The 27,757-nt window shown below is 35.0% G+C and overlaps 2 protein-coding genes across 10 annotated transcripts in view; one reads left to right on the forward strand and one right to left on the reverse strand.

Moving 5' to 3' along the window:
• LOC145263152 (histone deacetylase 5-like) overlaps positions 1–27,757 on the forward strand; it is a 506,934-nt gene that overhangs the window by 190,459 nt on the left and 288,718 nt on the right. The window lies entirely within an intron of this gene.
• On the reverse strand, positions 397–26,491 carry LOC145263275 (uncharacterized). Its single transcript, XM_080120357.1, has 6 exons — positions 26,441–26,491; positions 15,109–15,261; positions 14,215–14,337; positions 12,219–12,293; positions 6,187–6,193; positions 397–488 (listed from the first exon to the last, which is right to left on the reverse strand). Exons 1-6 carry the CDS (start codon positions 26,489–26,491, stop codon positions 397–399), a joined length of 501 nt encoding a protein of 166 aa, XP_079976483.1.

Genomic DNA, 27,757 nt, shown 5'->3' on the forward strand with positions numbered 1-27,757 from the left:
CGATGACCTCATTAAGCGGCCACCTGTCAATCAAACCTTTTTGACTTTTTAACTCTTAATTTAACACGCTTTTCTATTCCTCTGCCCTCGTGGCCGAGATAGTTAGGTGGTTGGGTTTTTTCCCCCTTTCGTTTCCACCTTCGCGTCAAGGCTTCGGGGGTTCAATCCTTCCTTCCTACTAAAACTTTTTTTCTTTTAACGTTTTTTTTTTAACACACACACACAACCACACCTCCAAACACCCGGGCAACGCTGGGTACCCCCCCCCCCCGCTAGTTCTATATAAAAGCATATAATATATCAAGATACACACTTAAGGGTCAAAAAAAAAAAAGAGGAAAAAAATATGCTGTTGTCCTAGCCCTACTTATAAGACAAGCTTTTAGCAAGGAGGCATCAACCATTATATTTTGTATCTGGTATGACTCGACCAGAGAGTGAAACCTCATCTCCCATCTCCTTAGCAAATACTCTAACCATGATTCCAACTGGGAAGTATGTTAATATAATGACACAATTCTTAGAATATACAATCAAACTATTATTTTTGCTCGTTTTTGTTCAAACTTAAACAGTGTCAGTGTTTTCGTTAATGGAGTTTAGATATTCGGTTCTTTTCTTAATCTTAATAGTTTTGATACTTCTGGATTCTTCATATCAAATTACAGGAATTTCAGAAAGAAGTCTCCTCATATTTTCAAATTCCTCTGCTAAAGAATTATATATTTGTACTTTTTGAACTGTTGAACGGTCCACCCATATGAATGAAATGGTTCCGTGGGGTGGGGTAAGGGTGTCTTCAAATAATTATAAAAAAACAACTTCCCATTAAATGGGTTAGAAACATTCCTGTGCCTTTTTATTAGATGGGTCTATATATCTTTATCAGAGGCTTTGTCCGTCGATATGTCGCATTTAAGTTTTACCTAGATTAGTTGTTGATTTGTCATACTTACGTTCTAAATAGAATTTTTGTTGGTCTGTCACACTGAAATTTCAAGTATCATTTTTTGTTTACTGTGCTTAAGTTTTAAATATCATTTTTGTTTGTCTGCCAAGCAAGCATAAGTTCTAAATAGCCCTTTCGTAGGTCTGTCAAGCATAAAGTTAAAGATAACATTTTCTTCGCTAAGCGTATAGAATTACTAGACGCATCTAAAGAATTTCTGTTTTTGTTTATTTTTAATCGTTTGACTCTGACACTTTTAAAATTTCAAAGTAGAAACAGATTTTCTGTAATCTAACTCCTACGGCGGTGTGAGAGGGGATGGGTCGACTTGACAAGCTGGTTTGGATCATAAATTTACAAACAGAAATTCTGCCGGATCATTGTACGAAACGTAATGAATTACAAGTTAACTTCCGGTTGCCAATTTAGCCACATTTTCTGCTACAGTAATATTTTTAAGTTCTACTAAAGTCAATTGACAATTTGCAAAAAAATAAAAAAGTAAAATAAAAAATATAGGTCACATTTCTCAATTTCTTTTATCAGGAACAGTGAATTATTTTTTATTGCTGCCACCATTTTCTACTACATGCTGTGTGGTTTTTATTCAAAGTATGTAGGTGTGTATATGCGTATACGCCACACAAAAATATTTCCCACAAGTTGCATAATGCGTAATAACGTTTGTAAAACCAGTTTTAGACACATAATCATACACAAGAAATATCTCAAAATACAAGCCTATAAATACTATGGAAAGTATATTTGTCTATGTATAGCTGTAAAGTAACTCTAATTCAATAACTCTGCAGTGTTCTTACAGTATTCCAACACATATTGACAAATCTCAACTCCAATGTTGTTTTTCTCAGATGTCAAAATTTTAACTGTCTGTCTTCCTCAATTCGTCTTAAAGTTGTTCTCATACATACAAATGAATGCCACCTATAAAAAAAAATCTTACTAGAAACTTCTTTTTTTTTTTCACTGGAAAGCGAGTGCCCAACATGCAAAACCGTCCACATGCTTCAAAGTCGAAAACTCTTTATTTTCTTCTCCATTATTACAGTACGTAACACTTAATCCTTATTCATCTTTTAAACGATCACTTATAATCTTTGCTACAGGCCATGCAGATCTGTATCTGATCTGAAAAGCCACTTACGAAGTTACAGGTGAAGAAAGGATGGAGAAGCGTCAGGGTTCGTACAGACTTGAGAAGTCTTTGAATTTTTACTTTTGCCTCGAGAGTGCCTTATTTCTATTATTACCTTGAAAAATCTTTGAAAATGTCTTGAAATGTTTTGCTGTTAGAATATGTCTTCAAAAGGCCTTGAAAATTGTATTCTTTATGACCAATAAAAATGTCTGTCGAAATATTAAAAATAAAATCAAAATAAATAAGATTAAATTATTGTTTCAGGATAATTAAAATACAATTAAAATATTTTTTAAATATTGAAAATAAAATCGAAATACATTGTTCTGAAATTGCATAGTATTAGTGTGGATACAAGAGTTATGTCCCTTTATCACAAAACTATCTTGGGTAGTTTTGTGATAAAGATTCAAATCTCCATCTATTTTTGTTTTTATAATTAATTATTTTAGGAGGTGGGAACACAAGGAGGAGGAGTAGTGGCGGCCGCCGTAAGTAAAATTAATCCCCTCCCTCTAAAAGATTACTTTTCTTGCGTGGACGGGACTCTCTAATGGCGAATCCCCCCACCCCCACCCACCCACCAAAAAAAAAAGGTTGTAATTTAAAATTAAGCTGGTCAGGCAAAAATAAAAATGAACAAGGTAGCAGCCATCTTGGTTAGAAATTAAGTCGTAAAGAGAGTCCATGTTTGAGATAAATTAAAAACTATTTAAAATTACTTAACATCAAAAAATGATGCAAGTAGGTTGCAAAGTAACTTTTATTGATATAGTAACATCAATTTGTTGTATATTTGATTTCTTACCACTTTTTCAAATCAGTGTGGATTGTAAAACTAACTCCAAAATTTTGTTTTGAAAACTTAAATTTGGACTGGAGAAAGACGGTTTTGAAAAATTTGAAAATGGACATTGAAAATCTGTATGAACCCTAAGCGTGATGAGGCCACAATCATTTGCCAAGTTGCAGAAATTGCATGTATGTATATCCATATCTGTTATTTCCAACGTTGCTATCATTCGGATGTCTGTTGAAGATAAGTTCTCATCAGTTATTTGAATATTCCAAAATATAAGTGAATCGATGAGTCTCTGACAACAAACTCATGTTGCGTGATTATTGGTTATAAGGTAACCTTGTCATGTGATTAGGTTTTGAGCACAGAGACTTTAATTCAATGATGTACAAATGTCAGTCTGTTATCCAAATGTACTAAAAGTTGTATAGCAATGAAAACGTGAAGTATGCAAATGTTGGAGGCAGACATTCCTAAGTCTGCACATAGGCAACATGAATTTAAAGTACAATATTTGTCTGCCAATCAAGCCATGCAAATCTGCAGTTGATTTGTAGGGCCACCGACAGTCACTACAATAGAGAAACTTGATTGGACATCTGCATACGTGGAATCCTGAATGTGAATGTAAAATATATTTATATGTGCGAGTCTGCATCAAAGTATTAGAGAAGACCAGATATATATATATATCAGATCATGTACACGCCCCCACACACGCATATGCATACGCATGTATACGAATTCAAATTAGATCATAAAGTAAACGCTTGGTGAGTTATAAAGATCAATCATCAATTGGCAAATAATTAATTTTTTTCCAGGGTATTTAGAAATGTATCTCTCGTGATTTTTGTTTTGCTTCTGGTGTAATGTTTAACTGTTTTTGGACATTGTCGTTAATTTGTGTGTGTGTGTGTGTGTGTGTGTGTGTGTGTGTGTGTGTTTGTAGGGCCTCTACGAAATTTTTGTTTCTAAAGATAGCCCGTTTTTTGTTTTGTTTTTTAATTTATGGTTCATTGTAATAAATGACTTGAAATAAGACGAAGAATAAAAATTTAATGCCCACCTCTTTTGCACGTCACAAATATTTGTAATTAGTCACACATTTTACTAAAAAAAATAAAACTGTCATATGATGGTATTCCTAGATTATTACTCTTTTACTGGTTATGTTACTGTGCAAGACTTTCTTCTCGCGATAATGTGATAGCTTTTCTGGATGAATCTTCATCGCCAATGATTAAACATGCATGAAGACAAAGATATCATTTTATTGTATGGCATATTACATCCGACCAGTGTCTCTTAGACGAGAGAGTGTGAGAGTGCGTGTGTGTTTAATGAAACTGCTGCTGGATGATGCTTGCTCTTCTCCTTTTCACGACTCGATTATTACCGTGACAACGATTACATCATCATGTGTCTGGATTACACTAGTCTGTGAGAGTTAATTTCTTTATATAAAACAATCTGCACACACGCATATCTTTTTTTTTTTTACTAATATATCACGTTTATCAAGGCCCAAAGGCTGCTCAAGAATCATTGTCATATCACATTAACCCGAACATTCTAATTTTGGCATTAGTTTCCCAGATGTTTTTCTAATCAGAATTACATTGGGTACTTACGGGAGGGATCATGTGAAGATTACCAACATCCTAAGTGAAAATGATTTTTGTGGAACGTACTGGATTTGAACTTGGAACACTTGGGTCTGCATCATTAACCTCTTGACCCTGCTCAAGAATGATGATCGAACAGATTGTTGGTTATTGATTACTAATATCTTGAGATGATTGGAAATAACACATGATCAGAATTTTACTGTATCGACAGATGATTCAAAGAATATTAGTATTGGACTTGAAAACGACCGTGTTATAGTCAGCTAGTTGACAGAATGAAAATAAGTTACCTCCATCATCGAGTAGCCATGCTAGTTAGTAATAAGAATGCTTCGATATTTGAACCTCCTTTGGTCAAGCTTGTTAAACCGGGCTTGAGCAATGTTCGACCAGAATTGCTATTGATCATTGTGCATTCGTTGTTTCACTATGAACTACTCAATGGGCAAGAAGCTTTTCAGAGAGTGTCCATTGTTTCTAACGATATGCGGCCTTCGTTTTTCTATATTTATACAAAAAAATGTCAATGGCTTATTTTTGGTTCGTCTTTTTATGTAATTAGGCTTCATTTTGATCTTTTGTTCAAAATGGCAGTAGAGACGCTTTTGTTTTTCATTCTCAGTAAATGGTCGTCAAAAATAAACCGGCTTTGAAGTATTAATAGAACAGCCAGCCAAACAGAAGATGCACAGATTGAAAACACAAAAAGGAGGGAAAATTAATGTTTCAAATAGAAAGTAAGAAAACAGCTTTCTTTTTGTTAAAAAAAATTTTTTTAATTTCAGTAGTTTTTTTTTAGTTTTTTTTATTCCAAATATCATTCAAACTGATCCCGCCTTGATATCAATTCCACACGATCAGTCGATCAATATTTACAAACCTAATATCAATAACAATTTTCCTTGTATTTTTCTGTTTTCTTTCTTTTTCTTTTTTTAAATTAAATTAAAGTCACTGTGTCTGTTATTAATTGCGTTTTTTTTTTTTTTTTCATTGGTTTTATTCTATCTCAGCAGGTAAGGGTAGGATGGTGAAGTTAGGTTGCTTAATGGCGGCTTCCTGTTGCCTGATTCCTTAACTTTTTATCAAAATCAGTTTTATATAGGGTTTTACTAAATATTAGCGGGGGTGCTCGGCGTTGCCCGAGTGTTTAGAGGTGTGTGTGTGTGTGGGGGGGGGTAAATCAAAACCAAGCGAAGTAATAACCCTGTTTAAATAATTAAAAAAAAAACGGTAGTAGTGCACTTATTGATCCGTGCTGAAATAATAACGTTATTATTTAAAAAGCCATTCTTAACATGGGAAGGGTGTTTGTATCTATTCTGTACTTTAACCTTACAATTGAATTAAAAAAACTTTAAATACACTTTAATCAAACTTGGAAATACGATTTAAAAAATAGCACGGATCAGTAAGTGCACTAGCACCATAAAACAAAACAATGTTAAAGCTTCTTAAAAAATCGGAAAAAAAAAAAAAAAACAGCAAACGTGATGGAAAATAAAAAACGAACGTGATGCAAAACGAACGATGTTAAAACTTCTTAGCGGAGGTGCCCGGGTGTTTAGGGGGGAAAAAAAGTTTGGGGGAGGAAGGTAGATTCAAACCTAAATATTTGAGGCGAAAACGAAAAAAAGATATGACTTACCTCGACTCTATGAAGGTACGGGAATGAGAATGGATGAAATTTAATGATTAAAAAGGAAATTGACAGGCGCGTAAATTTAATGAGGACCAACATCAATCCCGTAGTTAAGTTCAGCTGCGAGGCAGTTTTTTTGGTCTTGTTTCGCCAAGATGTTGGGTTGAGGGGAAAGTCAGCTCCCCATAAAAAAATGGAGTGTCCAAATGAAAAGCAATTGTCTGATATGACGGTTTTCACTGCATTGATCAAAGCTGATTTGCTTTCTAGACATCCCCAACGGGAAAGCCAAGGAGCTGTGATCGTTTTGATTAGTTCCACTTTATTATACTAAAAAGTCGAACAAACACATGACACAGCGAAATAGCGCAAATTTTATAAACGTTGATTAAAATAAATGTAAACACGATGTGCGTTCGCAAATTGTAGATATTACGATCTAGATGGTATATAAAATGTTCTAAGAAATAGTACATCCCCCCCCCCCCGAGAATGCTCACGAAAAAAGCCTTTCTTGGACATACAAAAATGCGCGCACCGCATTTTCCGTTTATAGATGTACGACTAAAAATGATGTACGATCATTGTACAACTAAATTGCCACTGCTGCTGATTAAAGCAACTTCGACGCAGGCAATAGACTGGGTTCTTCATCGTAAAATATCATAAAACAATCTTGTAATAAACAAGAAAACAAATTTACTCAAGTTTCAAGAGATTTTTGTCAAATATCTTGTTTAAGTCCATGCCTATAAAGAAAACTCCCGATTTCTATTACATATTCCCTCTTACACGAGCGAGCTACTAAGTCCGTCAGCACAAAAAATGTTATTAAAACAAACAATAAAACGACTTAGTCACAATCGCGATTATTTTTGGCAAATTCTTAAAGATTAAGACTTTTCTTTTTTTTTTTTTCAACCAAGTGGGCCACTTTTTTTTTTTTTTTGTTAAATAAATAAATACACAAGGGCACTTATGCATGACAGTTACATGAGGCGAATGTTTGTATTTTAGTTTCAAGAACCGCTGACAGATGTCGCTTGTCAGGAGTCGATAACTCTTCCTTTTTGTAACTGTCATACAAAAGTGCCTAAACAAGTTTATTTCTTTATTATTGAAATAGAAACAAAACGAATTTAGTCAGTCACAACTTTCAGCCGAGAGTTTATTTTATTTTTTTTTTTTATTAAATTTTACAAGAGACCTTCGTTTTGAAATTGGAATTTTGTAACACTAGAAAATCTTTAAAAAGTTGAATAAATCCCTGAAGACTGAAGCAATATTTCCAATCCCGTATGCCTTTTTTGGAGAACTAGTTTTCCCCACGTTTAAAACAGTGTCTAACTGCTCTCGTGGGGAGGAAAGTAAATAACTATTTAAAAAAAAATTATTTTCAGTTTTTCTTTTTTTTCTTTTTTTTTTTAATAATATTGCATAAAGTTCCGATTTATGATAACACGACTCTGATTCATTTCTAAAAAAAAAAAAAAAAAAAAAAAAAAAAGTCTATGTTCCTTGCTTGTCCAACCTGCAAAGGGTGTTTATTCCGAAAGTTGTGGGGTTGAAAATAAGAAAATGCCTTTCGGAATTACCACCCCCAACTTCCTCATATTAAGAACGGATTTTGGAATAAACACCTAACCTCTCCATGCTAAGAACGGCTTTCAGAATAAACACCCTTTGCAGGTTGGACAAGCAGCTCACATTGACCTTCTCTCCTCAAAAAAAAAAAAAAGCAAAGGAAATCATTTTTTAAAGTTTTCTTAGGCATTTTTTAATTTATATTATCGATTACTGCTAATTTTTGTTTTGTTTTAAACTGGAGTAAAAAGGTTCAAACTAAATCTTAAATAAACCAAAGTGTCTTTTTTCTTTAACTTTGATTATTTTTTTTCTTAACACAAACTATATTCTAAAACTTTGAAACGAAAATTTATAACAAAATTTGAAATATCTCGTAACACAAATAGTTGTATTATTATTTTGTTTACTTTCGGGCTTAAGTGAGCAAGAAAAAAAACGGAATAAAAGTAGCACACAGAATTGGGAAAAAAAATATTTTAATTAGTGTTCGGAAGATTAATCGGAATCATTAATTGTAAGACTCGTGTATTTTGAGAGGAATCGGAATCACATCGTTAAAAAATACCTTAGATTTACGATTCTTTCATTACGATTCTCTTATATTTTTAAGTTGAACTGTTTGTTTGAAGTGAGGATTAATGCTCTCAAAAGTTTATGATAAAAACGCCATAGAACTTTTCATAACATATTTAATATGATGTACAAGAATTTTATTAACTACTTTAAAGGTAATCTTTATTTATTTTTAAGTTTCGAAATTTCTTTGAATTTTTTCTTTCTTTAATTCTTTGAATTGATAATTTTTTTATGTAGTAGAGATTTAGAAGGCTATCACAATGCGAGGAATGAGATATAGTCAGTGTTGATGAGAGAAGACGAAAACAAGTGGCGATTTACAAATCAATAAGTACACACATATATGTCTATATATACATATATTTATTCAATTGTATTAAGTATAAATGTCTTGTGTCTGTGACAATATCCATTATATTTCGGGAAAAAATTCCCCTTTTCAAATGGTGGATGTTACAGTTCGATTCAGAGCATGCCGAGGGGAACGAAAAGTAAATGGCTGTGTGGAGCCTCGCAACAAATTTAAGGAGGGTGGATTTAGATTTATAGTGTGTTTTTGTTGAACTTGTTTGATTTTTTTCTTTTATTTTTTGTTCTTTTTTTATATGATCTGTATTTTATTTTGTATATTCTATATTTATTTTGTTGTCTTTTTTTCCTGCTGCTGCATATTATTTATTTAATTTATTGACATCGTTACTTTTTCAGTGGAATGACCTGGTCCATGTAGGTCCAGCGTGTAAATCTCACTAGCTGGCATGGGTTGACTGTTGAAGGAGAGGTGGAGAGCGAGGTTGTGAATGAGGAGGGGACTTTTAGCTTAACTTGCTTTTATATTTCACCATTTCTTTTTTTAGTAATAAATGCTTCTCTACATTAAAAACCGATTTTGTGTCTAACTCTGCCCTCGTGGGGAGGCAAGTAAATAGGAAGTAATATGGCGGCTGAAAAACGTTTTTTGACCACCATAAAAGCATTACAATATATTTAAACTCTGAAGAATTTCCTCCATGCGCACCTGTTCTAAGTTAAATAGCCACTACTTGTTTCAAACTTTAAAAAAAGTAAAAAAAAAAAAAAAGAAAGAAAAAAAAGCGCTTTAAAATAGTAAAAATACTAAAGCTTTTTCGTTTTGGAAGGGGGGGGGGGGTTCAGGCGCCCCTATTATCCCAAAGAACCAGCTATGTAAACACTTTGCAATATTTTTCAATAATTATTTTTTTAGAAATTCTTTCCAATCAATTTTTATTTAAAATTCAGAATTTATTTTTTTAAATATTTTGTTTATGGCAAAATTCACCTTTCGTCTTCCTTTGTTTACAAAGCCATTTGGTGGAAATGACGTCCGACATATTTTTAGCTACGGATGATCAAAACTGTATAGAATGAACCCTTTTTTATATATATAGAAGTTTATTCAAACAGTCTTTATTTGAACTTAATGAACTGTTTTTTTTATACAACAAAAATATAACTTTTATGATGAAGTATATATTATGGACTGTTTTAAAAATTAAAGTTAGTTTTATTTTTAAAAAGCAAAAAAAAAAAAAAAAAAAAAAAACTAGGTGTTTTTTCTTTTCGAGATTTATTTTTTTCATTTATTACTTTGAAATTTTATTTGACAATGAAATGATAATTTTGTTAAAATAACGCATGAGTTGACGTTGTAAATACTGATCTGACCCTCCTAAAGGTGTCGAGCTTACTTTCGAGTTTGCCAGGCTTCACTGCAAAAATGCCATCAATTTCGAAAACTTAAGTCACGTTAGAAAAAAAATCTCGTTACAAAAGCCTCATTTCGAAAAATAAATTTTGTATATTTTTTATTGTAAATTGGTTTATCATTTTATTGTTGAATAAAATTTAAAAGTGATAAATGGAGAAAAAAAATATCTCGAAAAGAAAAAACACCTGTGTTTTTTTTTTTTTCTTTAAATAAAGCTAACTTTGATTTTAGAATTTCGATGTTTGGAAAACAGTCCATAATATATATTTCATCATAAAACTTTTATTTTTGTTTGATAAAAAGAATAAAACAGTTCATTAATAAAAAAATAAATAAATAAATAAAATAAAAAACCAATCTATTAAGTTCAAATAAGGACTGTTTGAATAAAACGTCTAAAAAAAAAAAAGGTTAATTCTATACAATATAGGGCATCCGTAGTTAAAAATATGTCGGACGTCACTTCAGCCAAATGGCTTTGTAAACAAAGGAAGACGAAAGGTGAATTTTACAGTGTTCATATATGTTTACATTTTGTTTTTAAGTAAAATTAAGAAATTTAAAAAATATTGTTTATTTCCATCTTCATTCAAAAGGGTTACTTTTCGGTAGCTTCACCGGTTGTTAACCTAAATATTCAGAATGTCAGAACACGGCTCGTCTGCAGACCTACTTATCTAAGCTTCACCGATTTTTGTTATGATTTTATCTGTTTTTTTTTGGGGGGGGGGTAGTTTGTGTAATTATTAACAGGAAAATTGGTGAAAGCCAAAATGTCCGCGGTATTTTTAAATATTATTTTCAAGTTTAATTAAAGTTTTACGATACCTTTTTCTTATTGTTTTTGTATTCTTTTGTTATTTTTATTTATTTATTTTTGCCGGATTTGACAAACAAACAAAATGAAAGCCAAAAAAAAAAAAAAAAAAAATTTGGTGCTTATGTACTTATGTTACCGTTATTTTATTTATTTATTTATTTTAATGTTTTAAGTGCCTCGTCCAATGTTTGAAGTGTTTCTAATGTTTTTTCTTTTTTTTTTTTTTTTTTTTTTTTTTTAAGAAAATTGGAAGCCAAATTAGCACTTGTGGCGATAAACAAAAGTAAATAAAGTTTTAGCGTGTACGTACCTCGCATGGATGACGTAGATTGAAACAGTGACACGTTATTTGGTGTTAGTGCAATTATTGACCTGCGCTATTTTTAAATAGTATTTTCAAGTTTAATTAAAGTTTAACAATACCTCTCTCCCTCGATCGCATTCTCTCTCTCTCTCTCTCGATCGCATTCTCTCTCTCTCTCTCTCTCTCTCGATCGCATTCTCTCTCTCTCTCTCTCGATCGCATTCTCTCTCTCTCTCTCTCTATCGCATTCTCTCTCTCTCTCTATCGCATTCTCTCTCTCTCTCGATCGCATTCTCTCTCTCTCTCGATCGCATTCTCTCTCTCTCTCTCGATCGCATTCTCTCTCTCTCTCTCGATCGCATTCTCTCTCTCTCTCTCGATCGCATTCTCTCTCTCTCTCTCGATCGCATTCTCTCTCTCTCTCTCGATCGCATTCTCTCTCTCTCTCTCGATCGCATTCTCTCTCTCTCTCTCTCGATCGCATTCTCTCTCTCTCTCTCTCGATCGCATTCTCTCTCTCTCTCGATCGCATTCTCTCTCTCTCTCGATCGCATTCTCTCTCTCTCTCGATCGCATTCTCTCTCTCGATCGCATTCTCTCTCTCTCTCTCTCTCGATCGCATTCTCTCTCTCGATCGCATTCTCTCTCTCTCTCTCTCGATAGCATTCTCTCTCTCTCTCTCTTGATAGCATTCTCTCTCTCGATAGCATTCTCTCTCTCTCTCTCTCTCGATAGCATTCTCTCTCTCTCTCTCTCTCGATAGCATTCTCTCTCTCTCTCTCTCTCTCTCGATAGCATTCTCTCTCTCTCTCTCTCGATAGCATTCTCTCTCTCTCTCTCTCGATAGCATTCTCTCTCTCTCTCTCGATAGCATTCTCTCTCTCTCTCTCTCGATAGCATTCTCTCTCTCTCTCTCTCTCTCGATAGCATTCTCTCTCTCTCTCTCTCTCTCGATAGCATTCTCTCTCTCTCTCTCTCTCTCTCTCTCGATAGCATTCTCTCTCTCTCTCTCTCTCGATAGCATTCTCTCTCTCTCTCTCGATAGCATTCTCTCTCTCTCTCTCGATAGCATTCTCTCTCTCTCTCTCGATAGCATTCTCTCTCTCTCTCCCTCTCTCGATAGCATTCTCTCTCTCTCGATAGCATTCTCTCTCTCTCTCTCGATAGCATTGTCTCTCTCTCTCTCTCTCGATAGCATTCTCTCTCGATCGATAGCATTCTCTCTCTCTCTCGATCGCATTCTCTCTCTCTCTCTCTCGATAGCATTCTCTCTCTCTCTCTCTTGATAGCATTCTCTCTCTCGATAGCATTCTCTCTCTCTCTCTCTCTCGATAGCATTCTCTCTCTCTCTCTCTCTCGATAGCATTCTCTCTCTCTCTCTCTCTCTCGATAGCATTCTCTCTCTCTCTCTCTCGATAGCATTCTCTCTCTCTCTCTCTCGATAGCATTCTCTCTCTCTCTCTCTCTTGATAGCATTCTCTCTCTCTCTCTCTCTTGATAGCATTCTCTCTCTCTCTCTCTCGATAGCATTCTCTCTCTCTCTCTCTCTCTCGATAGCATTCTCTCTCTCTCTCTCTCTCTCTCTCGATAGCATTCTCTCTCTCTCTCTCTCTCGATAGCATTCTCTCTCTCTCGATAGCATTCTCTCTCTCTCTCTCGATAGCATTCTCTCTCTCTCTCTCGATAGCATTCTCTCTCTCTCTCCCTCTCTCGATAGCATTCTCTCTCTCTCGATAGCATTCTCTCTCTCTCGATAGCATTCTCTCTCTCTCTCTCGATAGCATTGTCTCTCTCTCTCTCTCTCGATAGCATTCTCTCTCGATCGATAGCATTCTCTCTCGATCGATAGCATTCTCTCTCGATCGATCGCATTCTCTCCCGATCGATCGCATTCTCTCTCGATCGATCGCATTCTCTCTCGATCGATCGCATTCTCTCTCGATCGATCGCATTCTCTCTCGATCGATCGCATTCTCTCTCGATCGATCGCATTCTCTCTCGATCGATCGATCGCATTCTCTCTCGATCGATCGATCGCATTCTCTCTCGATCGATCGCATTCTCTCCCGATCGATCGCATTCTCTCCCGATCGATCGCATTCTCTCCCGATCGATCGCATTCTCTCCCGATCGATCGCATTCTCTCCCGATCGATCGCATTCTCTCCCGATCGATCGCATTCTCTCCCGATCGATCGCATTCTCTCTCGATCGATCAATTGATCGCATTCTCTCTCGATTGATCGCATTCTCTCTCTCTATATCGATTGATCGCATTCTCTCTCTCTATATCGATCGATCGCATTCTCTCTCTCTATATCGATCGATCGCATTCTCTCTCTCTATATCGATCGATCGCATTATCTCTCTCTATATCGATCGATCGCATTATCTCTCTCTATATCGATCGATCGCATCCTCTCTCTCTTGATCGATCGCATTCTCTCTCTCTCTTGATCGATCGCATTCTCTCTCTCTCTCGATCGATCGCATTCTCTCTCTCTCTCTCGATCGATCGCATTCTCTCTCTCTCTCTCTCTCGATCGCATTCTCTCTCTCTCTCTCTCTCGATCGATCGCATTCTCTCTCTCTCTCTCTCGATCGATCGCATTCTCTCTCTCTCTCTCTCTCTCTCTCGATCGATAGCATTCTCTCTCTCTCGCTCTCTCTCGATCGAACGATCGCATTCTCTCTCTCTCTCTCGATCGATCGCATTCTCTCTCTCTCTCTCTCGATCGATCGCATTCTCTCTCGATCGATCGCATTCTCTCTCTCTCTCTCGATCGATCGCATTCTCTCTCTCTCGCTCTCTCTCGATCAATCGATCGCATTCTCTCTCTCTCTCTCTCTCTCGATCGATCGATCGCATTCTCTCTCTCTCTGTCTCGATTCATCGATCGCATTCTCTCTCTCTCTCTCTCTCGATCGATCGATCGCATTCTCTCGATCGCATTCTCTCTCTCTCTCTCTCGATCGCATTCTCTCTCTCTCTCTCTCTCTCTCTCTCTATCGCATTCTCTCTCTCTCTCTCTATCGCATTCTCTCTCTCTCTCTCGATCGCATTCTCTCTCTCTCTCTCGATCGCATTCTCTCTCTCTCTCTCGATCGCATTCTCTCTCTCTCTCTCGATCGCATTCTCTCTCTCTCTCTCGATCGCATTCTCTCTCTCTCTCTCGATCGCATTCTCTCTCTCTCGATCGCTCTCTCTCTCGATCGCATTCTTTCTCTCTCGCTCTCTCTCTCTCGATCGCATTCTTTCTCTCTCTCTCTCTCTCTCTCGATCGCATTCTCTCTCTGTCTCGATCGATCGATTGCATTCTCACCCTCTCTCTCTGTCTCGATCGATCGCATTCTCACCCTCTCTCTCTCCGTCTCGATCGATTGATCGCATTCCCTCTCTGTCTCTCTCCGTCTCGATCGATTGATCGCATTCCCTCTCTGTCTCGATCGATCGATCGCATTCCCTCTCTGTCTCGATCGATCGATCGCATTCCCTCTCTGTCTCGATCGATCGCATTCCCTCTCTGTCTCGATCGATCGCATTCTCTCTCTCTCTGTCTCGATTCATCGATCGCATTCTCTCTCTGTCTCGATCGATCGCATTCTCTGTCTCGATCGATCGCATTCTCTGTCTCGATCGATCGCATTCTCTGTCTCGATCGATCGCATTCTCTGTCTCGATCGATCGCATTCTCTGTCTCGATCGATCGCATTCTCTCTCTCGATCGATCGCATTCTCTCTCTCGATCGATCGCATTCTCTCTCTCGATCGATCGCATTCTCTCTCTCGATCGATCGCATTCTCTCTCTTACTCTCGATCGATCGCATTCTCTCTCTTACTCTCGATCGATCGCATTCTATCCCTTACTCTCGATCGATCGATCACATTCTCTCTCTGTCTCGATCGATGGCATTCTCCCTCTCTCGATCGATGGCATTCTCCCTCTCTCGATCGATGGCATTCTCCCTCTCTCGATCGATCGCATTCTCCCTCTCTCGATCGATCGCATTCTCCCTCTCTCGATCGATCGCATTCTCCCTCTCTCGATCGATCGCATTCTCCCTCTCTCGATCGATCGCATTCTCTCACTCTCTCGATCGATCGCATTCTCTCACTCTCTCGATCGATCGCATTCTCTCTCTCGATCGATCGATCGCATTCTCTCTCTCTCTCGATCGATCGCATTCTCTCTCTCTCTCGATCGATCGCATTCTCTCTCTCTCTCGATCGATCGCATTCTCTCTCTCTCTCGATCGATCGCATTCTCTCTCTCTCGATCGATCGATCGCATTCTCTCTCTCTCTCGATCGATCGCATTCTCTCTCTCGATCGATCGATCGCATTCTCTCTCTCTCTCGATCGATCGCATTCTCTCTCTCTCTCGATCGATCGCATTCTCTCTCTCGATCGATCGATCGCATTCTCTCTCTCGATCGATCGATCGCATTCTCTCTCTCGATCGATCGATCGCATTCTCTCTCTCGATCGATCGATCGCATTCTCTCTCTCTCTCTCGATCGATCGCATTCTCTCTCTCTCTCTCGATCGATCGCATTCTCTCTCTCTCTCTCGATCGATCGCATTCTCTCTCTCTCTCGATCGATCGCATTCTCTCTCTCTCTCTCTCTCTCGATCGATCGCATTCTCTCTCTCTCTCTCTCTCTCGATCGATCGCATTCTCTCTCTCTCTCTCTCTCTCGATCGATCGCATTCTCTCTCTCTCTCTCTCTCTCTCTCTCTCTCTCTCTCTCTCGATCGATCGATCGCATTCTCTCTCTCTCTCTCTCTCTCTCTCTCGATCGATCGCATTCTCTCTCTCTCTCTCTCTCTCTGACTCTCGATCGATCGCATTCTCTCTCTCTGACTCTCGATCGATCGCATTCTCTCTCTCGATCGATCGCATTCTCTTTATCGATCGATCGCATTCTCTCTCTTTCTCTCTCTCGATCGATCGCATTCTCTCTCTCTCTCTCTGTCTCGATCGATCGATCGCATTCTCTCTCTCTCTCTCTGTCTCGATCGATCGATCGCATTCTCTCTCTCTCTCTCTGTCTCGATCGATCGATCGCATTCTCTCTCTCTCTCTCTCTCTCGATTGATCGCATTCTCTCTCTCTCTCTCTCTCTCGATTGATCGCATTCTCTCTCTCTCTCTCTCTCTCTCGATTGATCGCATTCTCTCTCTCTCTCTCTCTCTCTCGATTGATCGCATTCTCTCTCTCTCTCTCTCTCGATTGATCGCATTCTCTCTCTCTCTCTCTCTCTCTCGATTGATCGCATTCTCTCTCTCTCTCTCTCTCTCTCGATTGATCGCATTCTCTCTCTCTCTCGATTGATCGCATTCTCTCTCTCTCTCGATTGATCGCATTCTCTCTCTCTCTCGATTGATCGCATTCTCTCTCTCTCTCGATTGATCGCATTCTCTCTCTCTCTCGATTGATCGCATTCTCTCTCTCTCTCGATTGATCGCATTCTCTCTCGATTGATCGCATTCTCTCTCTCTCTCGATTGATCGCATTCTCTCTCTCTCTCTCGATTGATCGCATTCTCTCTCTCTCTCTCGATTGATCGCATTCTCTCTCTCTCTCTCGATTGATCGCATTCTCTCTCTCTCGATTGATCGCATTCTCTCTCTCTCTCGATTGATCGCATTCTCTCTCTCTCTCTCGATTGATCGCATTCTCTCTCTCTCTCTCGATTGATCGCATTCTCTCTCTCTCGATTGATCGCATTCTCTCTCTCTCTCGATTGATCGCATTCTCTCTCTCTCTCGATTGATCGCATTCTCTCTCTCTCTCTCTCTCGATTGATCGCATTCTCTCTCTCTCTCTCTCTCAATTGATCGCATTCTCTCTCTCTCTCTCTCTCTCTCTCAATTGATCGCATTCTCTCTCTCTCTCTCTCTCTCTCTCGATTGATCGCATTCTCTCTCTCTCTCTCTCGATTGATCGCATTCTCTCTCTCTCTCGATTGATCGCATTCTCTCTCTCTCTCTCTCTCTCTCTCGATTGATCGCATTCTCTCTCTCTCTCTATCTTCATTCTGTCTCTCTCTCTCGATCGATCGCATTCTCTCTCTCGATCGATCGCATTCTCTCTCTCGATCGATCGCATTCTCTCGATCGATCGATCGCATTTTCTCTCTCGATCGATCGCATTTTCTCTCTCGATCGATCGCATTTTCTCTCTCGATCGATCGCATTTTCTCTCGGTCGGTCGATCGCATTCTCTCTCTCTCTCTGTCTCGATCGCATTTTCTCTCTCTCTCGATCGCATTCTCTCTCTCTCTCTCGATCACATTCTCTCTCTCTCTCTCGATCACATTCTCTCTCTCTCTCTCTCTCTCGATCGCATTCTCTCTCTCTCTCTCTCTCGATCGCATTCTCTCTCTCTCTCTCTCGATCGCATTCTCTCTCTCTCTCTCGATCGCATTCTCTCTCTCTCGATCGCATTCTCTCTCTCTCTCTCGATCGCATTCTCTCTCGATCGATCGCATTCTCTCTCGATCGATCGATCGCATTCTCTCTCGATCGATCGATCGCATTCTCTCTCGATCGATCGCATTCTCTGTTCCTCTTTCTCACACACATTATCTCTCTCTTTCTCACACACAGTCTCTCTCTCTTTCTCACACACAGTCTCTCTCTCTTTCTCACACACAGTCTCTCTCTCTTTCTCACACACAGTCTCTCTCTCTTTCTCACACACAGTCTCTCTCTCTTTCTCACACACAGTCTCTCTCTCTTTCTCACACACAGTCTCTCTCTCTTTCTCACACACAGTCTCTCTCTCTCTCTCTCACACCTACATTTCTACTTTTGCAATGCATACATATACTCCGAAGGTTAAAAGATGAAATAAATTTAATTGGAAAACCAAACTTCAAAACTTTTAAATTTACAATCGAATGATAATTTTCATAAGTTTATTGTAAACACAGGACTAAAACTTTCACATTTATTCGTATAAATAAATCATTAACATTTGGATAATTTCTACACAAATTTATTCATCTTTTTATAAGACCATAAAGTTATAAAGAAGAAATTAATTCGCCTGAGGGAGCGGAGAATGGGCGATATTTTTTTAACTTACAATTTAGAAACAAAAATCCCCTCTCCCCCCAAAAAAGGCACATATGACACAAATGCGAAACGTGTTTACATAAGATTAAAAGAATTATTGAATTTAAAAACAATAAAAAAATAAATTTGCCATCACTAATGGGAAGAGGGTGAGAAAGAACCATTCACCTTCTCCATTTTCTGTATGAAATGTTCTCGTTTATTATGCTTCGTCAGTAGCTTTCTTTCTAGCGATTAATATTAGTTTCAGTTAAAATTAACTTTCTTGAAAATTGCATGTTTTTAGAAAATTTCTAGTAATCTGTTATTTTCAAGTCACAAAATTTTCATATATATTATTTTTAAATAAATATCAACCATGTTTATACCTACAGACTAGTATTTTATGCTTCTGCAACCATCAGTGTAAGAAGTGTAATTACTCTTGGTCAAGTGATTCGAACTTGGTTACAAAGCAACCCTTGGTTTCATAGGCTTGTCTTTCCTTTAGGCCACCGACGTGTAACACATGAATGGGGGAGGGGGTGAAGTTAAGTACCTATGAATGTCATTTCGGCGAACGTTTAGAGTAGGCAGTCAGGTAGAGTATTAAACAACAGGAAGTTGGAATGAGGCGTTTTTTCTAAAGTTGGTCATTTTTCTTAATTCTCAAAATTTATTGTTCGACTGAATACTCCAAAAAAACAATTTACAAAGTCCTTATTCCGCAAAGTTTCAAAGAATGCTATTCTTCTCATCAGATGACAGAAAGAAATCAACAAATTATACTTGTAGCAATGCTAGAATTTGCTGCTTATGGCATTAAGTGAAACCGCAATTTATTATAATCATAAATTGCCAAGAAAAACAAGTGAAAAAATGTTGGATATGTAAAAAGATATAAAAACAACCGTGCATAATATTTCAGCTTGCATGAAGAATCTCTCAAGGTAATCCCAAAGGCGAAAAAAGTTCTTTAGAGAGAATGAAGTCCAAAATTAAATCCAGTGTGATGCATATAGTCTGATTAGAAAGTTTTTTAAAACAGCTGAAATAATGGAAATTGTTTTTTTCAGACAGTGCTGTAGTCCAAAGAGAAATTGATCTCAAGTCAAATGGGATCGAGAAATAAAAAGAACAGAAAAATAGCAATTCATCTTTCATTGCTGGCTTAATTATAAAAGGTGATTTCAGACTAATTTTTTTTTAATTAGATTAGGCTAAAAAACAAAAAAAAAAAAAAAAAAAAGGCCAGCACGCGAAAGTTTGTATTACTCTAACCAGATATTGTCTAGACAAACCGAAACAATTCTTTCTGCTGAGTGAGGATTAGAAAGTTTGAAGCGGGGCAAAATTAGTAATTATAAGGCTGTCGAAAATTCATGATGATATTATAATAATACATGCAATGTAATGCTAATAATAGTAATACTAATGTCAGTGATAATCATTATTACCAACAATAATTATTATTATATTAATAATATTATCCCTAATAATAGCGATAAACTTAATAATAATAATAATGAAAATGCCAATGATCATGTGTAATAATAGTATTAATACTAATAACAGTTAAAATATTAATAATCATAACAATCTTAGTAATAATAATGATAAAAAAAGTCGGTAATAATAGTTATAAAGATACTACTAGTTAAAAAAAAAGTACAATTTGTAATAGAAATAAACAATAGTAGCAATAGTGATAGGAATGATGTTAATAACATGCTGATAATGATAAAAAGCGCTAAGGATAAATCTGTGTATATATATATATATGCGGACAAATATATACATATAAAAAAATAGTAATATAAATAAATAAAAAAAATTACGCGCGCACACACACACACACACAGACATGTATAATTTTGGAGTACTATTTATCTTAATATGTAAAAAATTAAAATTATAACAGCCGATAGTGGTATTGATTATTTCTAAAATTCTCGGAATAAAAGCAATAAACTAAATAAGACAAGAGGATAAAGTCTGGTAAAATGGGTTGAAAAATTATAATAAGAATGTATAGTAATAATAATGGTAATATTAAAAAATATCCTAACGTGTTTTTATTTTAACAGGGGGACTAGGTAATTTCAAAATTGCAATACTTGTATTTTACCCTATGTTTGCTTTGGAAAATCAGCTCACTCTTTGTATTGATTACATTCTTGGATTGAGATGCTATTAATACTAACTGCCTCAAATAGGCAGAGTTTACAATATTTAGATCCAGGGGTGTAAGATTGCGATTTACATATAATATTCCAATTAATTAAGAAGCGAATATTCTTATATTTAAGTTTTTTTTTTATTAGAGTAGCCAAAGAAGTTCCCTGGTTGCTATTTGTGGTTTTATTGCTAAAAGATGATGTGTGGTTAGATTCCTTGCTTTATTAAAGTAGAAGTGAATCCGATGTATGTATGTTTTGGGTGCATTGTGGGTACTGTTGTTTGTATTTAGTATTAGATTATTAAGGTTAGGACAGGATATGGGTGAATTATTGGGGATATTATTACTGAACTGGTTTCCAATATTATTAGCATGGGAGTTGTTCTGTCCTCTGATGAGAAGAATAACAAGAATAGCATTCTTTGAAACTCTGCGCAATAAGGAAATTGTAAATTGTTTTTTGGAGTATTCAGTCGAACAATAAATTTTGATTGTAAATTTCAACTTAGTTTTAATTTTCTTTCTCTCTATATATGTGACTAAAATTACAAATGAATAACACCAAACACTCATTTATGAACTGTTAAAAAAAAAAAAAGTTGTACAAATTAGGTATTCAAATAGCTTTGGGTTTTACGTCTGTTTACTATGCATATACTATTTTAAAATATTATGTTGCATTATTGATTTAAATAACAATTACCCGTTTTTATGGGAATAAATGAAAAACACTTTCACATTTATACGTTTAAAATAAGCATTTCTTTCTGTTTATACTGTTTTATAAGGAGTCGTATTACAATACAAGAAATGGAAATATGTCTGTTGAGATGGACAAAAACGAACTGACTTTTTTAAAATTTTATTTTAATTTTATAGTTTAGTCAGAACTTCGACACCACAATCTAATGTGACATTTACTACAGTATAGCCATAAAATAAATAATTTACTACAGTATAGCATAAACATAAATAATTTACTACAGTATAGCATAAAATAAATAATTTACTACAGTATAGCCATAAAATAAACATTACATGAGTTTCAGGAGATTTGAAACGCTCATTTGATAAAGATGTATTACCTCAAAATATATTATCGAACACGGTTACACAAATCAGTCAAAGCTTCTACACTGTGGTACAAATAAGAGTTGCTATAATTTTATTTTAAATAAAATTTTAAATATTCACTTCATTTTTGTCCTTAACACCGACATATTTCCATTTCGTGCATTGCAAAGTCCTCTATATATATTACATACAATGCTTCAAGCAAACGACGTCTTAGTAATCATTGTATCTTAATAATACACATGAATACGGTTAAAATGACATATTTAACCTTGCTTTGGCAGGTAAATAGTCCATTGAAAGAGATTTTGTTAATCATAACCAAGTTGCGAAGTCGGATGGTGAAAATCCGACTCAGACTCCTAGAATTTCTAGAATGCTGACTCCGACTCTTTTAATATCTTTGACTCCGACTCCCAACCCCTTGACCCTATGTGGAAATCTATTCTGCAGATCCATATACCAGCCTCCCACACCTATTCGATCATTTTATAAAGACTTTTCATGTATATCATTTTTTTATGTTTATGAATGCGGTGGGGTGTAAATATCATCCAAGTGGAAAGAGACGTTTTCTCTTTCTAAAAATAGTTTTGAATATATGAATTTTGGTATCTGAACTTTTAAAATATTTCCTGGTTTAAATTTTTAAATTGTTTTTCTTTTATCTCTTAAGAACATGCATAAGCGTTTCTAAAGCTTATATAACGTTAACTCTGTTCGATTCTCTCTTTTTAAGATAAGTGTCGCTTCACTTCTCATATTTCTACCTATTCCCCCACCTCCTGCACTTCATATAGTAGGTACGGACAAAATCAATGCCGATGCTCGAAATGTATAAACATTTTGACACCTCCCTTTACTTAAAAAATCACCAAAAATCAGGAAATCAACCAATTTTAATAAAATTTTTAGTATTTATCAAATAAAAGCCCCTAAATCCGTATTAATGAATTCGATATAACCATGAAGAAAAATGAATTTCTCGAACTACCGATATTACTATTGAATTAAGCATTGCTTATTTAATATTTTCACACAAAAAAAAATATAATTGCAAAAAATATTTCTACCTTTTTTTTTTTTTTTTTTTTTTTAAATTACGGGTTTCGCATACTTTTTATATGCAAGATTTTAATAATTTCCTTGTTCGCAAGAATGTGAAATTTTCGGCGTAACATATTTTTTATATAATATTGAACAATAAAGAAAAAAATTAATTTAAAAATAGGAACATAGAAAAATAATTAAATTAAAAAATGCAAAAATTAATACAAACCTTCAAAAAAGGAATGTACGGATGCGCGATTAGGAAAAAAGAACTTCCTCCCTTTTAATTACAAGACGTCATTTTCAGTCTTTCGACTGCCTGAAATTTTGGGCCTTCGTAATTTTCGTATTTACAAAATTTTTGTTTGTTGCGTTTTGCGAACGCCAGAATCACTCAGTTTTGGGCTAATTAATTTGTTTTGTACAAACGTGTTTTTTTTTTTTCTTTTTTTTTTATTCAATATCTTAGGACTTTACTAATTATCTTTGAAATTAGACCCAGAAAACTAATATTTATCTTTTAAAGGAGTTTTTACAATGAATTTATTTAACTTCAAAATTTTGCTGAATTTGGTAGCTCACCGTGAAAACATTTTCATAACTTTTCATTTATTTATTTATTTATTTATTTTTTTTTTTCACGTGTACGAATATTTTTTTCCTTTTGGATATTAAGTTTAATCCTTTATCTTTCAAATGCAATCAAAAAGTAGTCGGAAACATACAAAAAAAATTATGATAAATCGGCTTTCATAACTAGCTCCCCCATTTTTGTCCGTCCATTTTTGCATATAGTAACATCAATATTTTTTTATATTTCTCTTCAACTCTCGAATAATCATCTTTTCTTTTCAAAAATACACTCGGCCAGTTTTTGCACTGGCTGCTTTCTCTCAATTCTCGTTTTCTTTCTCTTTTTTTTTTCTTTCTATATTTATTTATACGTAATTGCCCCCCCCCCGTTCTCATCCTACCCACTGAGACCCAGACCCACTCACTCCAATTACCTATTCACAACTTTTTATTTATTTTACTTTATTTTTTTTAGTGTTATTTTTAGAAGTCCTCTTAACGCATGTGACACAAGTGTTGAATAGGATCCATCTTTATTGTCGACCTATTCTTGTGTACACACCATTTAACACGTCACCTACTTTTCCCTTAGCTCACCTGGTAAACCAAATCGTTCAACTTGGATGACGCCCACCCACCATTTTGTTTTTCTAGCGTTTGACCAGGTTCATCTACAACGACAAATGGCTTTATAATATGTATTTGCGTATATGATATATTGCTTTATATTCTACAGTTGTCATTCAATTTAGTAGCTCATTGAGAAAAGTTTTTTGGCAATTAAATTTAGCCTAAAGTACGGTGTGGTGTGCGCGTGTGTGGCAGTGTGGCTGGCACCTAGTCATTATTTATTGCAAGTCTTGTTAAAAATCACGGAATTTTCACGTTTTACAAATTTCCTTCTTGTGTTCTCGACACAACGTTTCCATTGGTACATACCTAGGAAAATTGCAAAACAGGAAAATTCTGTCTTTAAGTAAACTTATACACACACACACACACACACATATATATATATATATATATATATATATATATATATATATATATATATATATATATATATATATGAAATAAGCATTACCGTAACTTTCACAAAATAACACCTACCAATATTTCTTAGTTTTTTTTTTTTTGTTTTTTTTCCCCCTCTGTTTACTTTACTTCTCTTTTTATTACTTCTAAATAAATATTTTAATGGTCAGATTTTTAGTTCAATAACAGAAATGAATATTTTATGATGTTGAATAAATATATATAAGGTGTTTGGAAAACCGATGACATAGTTTGAGATTATGTTCTCTATATTTAAAAGAAGCTTAGGCATTGCCAAATGAATGTGGAAAAAAAAAAAACACAAAAAAAAAACGCATGATTCCGTGACGTCAGATTTGTGTTAACTAAACGAACTGTGGAAAAGTAGAAGTGACTTAATGATTTTTTTAAACCTTTGTTTATCTTCTTCAAACTGCAATTAATAATTAATCTTTATTATAATTTTGTTAGGTTTTAAGATTTACACAATTAATATTATAAACATTTGTATATTAAATATGAAACATTTGTATATGAAATACGGTTTTACTGAATGTTCATTTGGTTAACTACCGGCTTCCATATTTTGTCCGGTAAAAAGAGACAAACAAAATATGGGGGGGGCTACAAAGTGCTAAATGTTTTTGCAATAATATTTTCAAATCTGTTGTAATCTGGCGATAAAATAGCTAACAAGCACCATGTTTATATTAAAAACTTAATATTTAAAAAGAATTTAAACACAATTAATTAAAAATCTATGTTGTAACGGAACATTTTGAAATAATGGAATTTAATCGTTTTAATCTTTTAAAAATTAATTAATTTTAGGAAGTTTGTTTTTCTTGTCAATTCAACTGATTATAGTATATATTAATTCGAAAAAAAAACGCTTATTATTTAAAAATAAATTAAATTTATATCATTTTTTTAATTGCAACTTCAAGTTAAGTTTTTGTTCAATACCTGTATTGAATTTTTTTTTAATAAATGTTTTACTTATTAGAACTCTTATGTTTCATAATAAATAGCAATTTCGATAGATTTAAATATATTTTGTTCAAATTTCGAAAAAAAATAAATGGGGGGGGGCACATAATAAAAATATTTTACGTATATTTTACGGAAACTGCATTTTATATGTAATTTCATTCTAAAATGGATAAGTATCAAAAATTTCACGAAAATCTGACAATTAGTAGATTTATTAAACACGGGTATGTTTTCACATTCGAATTGCTTACTACATGGGAACATTATTTTAAAGCGCCAATTATGTAAACACGATTTCCGTCTCGCTATTTCATTATTTTCGTACGATAAAATAAATATTTTAAAAATTATTACTAGTTTATTTTGCCCTTCTTTTAAATGGTACGAAAGGTATATTGATAATATTAATCTTCTCTTCTCTATATAAATAAAATGAACTCATTTTTTCCCGTCTGATTTTGACATTAATAGGATTAAAAATCAAGATATTTCATGCAAATATAATATGCACAAACGGCAGAACAATATTTGAGGTGTGTTATAGGCTTATTATTTCTCAAATTCCTCGATAATCTTAGATTTCTATACTTTTTCTGCTGAGAAGTCACGGCCAAAATCGGTTAAGATCAATGGAAGTGGTAAAATATTTTCTCTCTAATAAATTCCTCCTCCCCCTGCCACCACTTAACACCGTTTGGGGATCGTTCACAAGGAACAGTTGAGAAGAGAACACCGGTTTGGCTTCGTAGTTCTTTCATGTGAAGTTATTTAAAATCACTAAACTAAGCTGCAGTGCTCTGTGGCGTAGTGGTTAGCGTGCTGGACAATTCACATATTTTCACGTTCGCGCCGACCTACCGTAGTCGTTTTTTTTTTTTTTTTTTCCTAAACAACTGGAATGGACTTTTCTTGGTGGCCGAACTGTTAACGTTGCAGATGTTTTTTTTTTTTTTTTTTTCACACTTTATTTTCCTACTTTTAGTCATGAGACTCCGGGTACTTACCTACCATAACATTTTTAAAAACTCCCCCCCCCCCCCCCGTCTCGGAAACAAACACTCGGGCAACGCCGGGTACCCCCGCTAGTTTATAATAAAGTTACATCGTGGGGTAATTCTGTGGTGACTTTTGGAGGTGCCTAAGGAGACTTCTTTGTGTGGGGGCTGCTTTTGTATTGGCACTCCATCATATTTTGCTTCGTGATTCATTTCTTCATTTGCATGGTCATTGGTTTGTGCTAATCGTATTTATTAACCTATATTTAATTTACTGTTTACCTGAAATAAGAGGTACCAAAATTTGCAGAATGCCAACTGGGTGTCTCCCATGTTGTCTATCAAAGAAGACCCTTCCAATTATGATGCTCAAATCTTTTTTGAACTTTCATGGTTTGTTAGTGTATGTGGCAACATCAGATCCAGACTTATTTTACCTGTTATCCTGTCACGTGTATAATTATTTATCTCGTATGTAGAAATAGTGGTGTGTAATCCTACACATTGTGCATGTTGGGTGTTTACAATAAACAATCTTGATCAGAATTTAATAAACCTTTTTTTTTTATATTAAAAAATATTAATATAGAAATTGAGGTACATCTATGACTGGGAATCCATATCGGCCCAAACCTTTCTGGTTGTAATTCATGGAACAAACTTAAAATGTAGAACTACATTCTGCAATTTATCATATTTTACTAATAAATAAAAATGCAGGAAGACTTTTTTACAGAGAGAAGGCATTGATTATATGGGCTGGTATGACTAAGGTGTGGATATGTTTTCCATTTTTAATTACATGGGCAAACTAATGCACTTGGAGTTCATTTTTGTATCATTTCTGGTGATGTTTGAGGGAGGAAGACAAAAAATTACCAGGGTGCATACATCCAGGGAACGAGTGCTTTTTTTTTTTTTTTTTTCTATGATGAAATTTCCTCAGAAAATGAAGTTGAAAAAATCTTCCCAATAAATAAGAGGAAAAATAGTTTATTTAATGATTTTAAGAAAATTATCAAACCATTCTTAACAAGGTGAAGTTGAAGCTTATTGACCCTAACCTTAAGATGCTGAAAAAGTTGTTTTATTTAATGGCAGTACTAATTTACTACTTAGAGATTGCTCAGCTCTGTTTTTTTTATTGCAATCAAAATCATTTCAGCCGATGTAATCCCTCTCCTACAGAAGTGCATTCATTTGGACTAAATCAAGAAACTTTAATTTAATCCATTGTCATTAGACACAAATAAAAATTTCCTAAATTTCAACATCTTAAGACTCTTAAACTTTTTATAATGGATTTAGATCAAAGTTGGAATAAGTATTCTAGACATAAAATTTAGTATCATTATTTAATGGTGTAAATTGATTTATCTATTTCGGGAATAAATGGACTTACTTGCACACAATAAATACAGTTTAAGCTTTATGGCAGTTATAGTCGAAGAATCAAACACACAATTTTTGTAACATACTTTTGTTGATACATTTTTGTATACTATTGTATTTGTCTTCATTATTACCGGCCTTTTAAAGTCACAACATATTAGATTGTGATTTTAATCTTCATAAGGGAAATGTCTTGTAAAACTGTTA

The sequence above is a fragment of the Euprymna scolopes genome, chromosome 38 (genome assembly GCF_053919585.1).
Source record: "Euprymna scolopes isolate OS-2025 chromosome 38, ASM5391958v1, whole genome shotgun sequence".
Classification (NCBI taxonomy): domain Eukaryota; kingdom Metazoa; phylum Mollusca; class Cephalopoda; order Sepiida; family Sepiolidae; genus Euprymna; species Euprymna scolopes.

Excerpts from the sequence above, each read along its gene's own strand:
- LOC145263275 (XM_080120357.1), bottom strand. The coding sequence starts at position 26,491 with ATGGGAGACACCCAGTTGGCATTCTGCAAATTTTGGTACCTCTTATTT. Across the intron at positions 15,262-26,440 it reads TTTGGTACCTCTTATTTCAG|AGGGAGAATGCGATCGATCG; the intron begins GTAAACAGTAAA and ends ATCGATCGAGAG. Across the intron at positions 14,338-15,108 it reads TCGATCGAGAGAGGGAGAAT|AGAGAGAATGCGATCGAGAG; the intron begins GCCATCGATCGA and ends ATCGAGAGAGAG.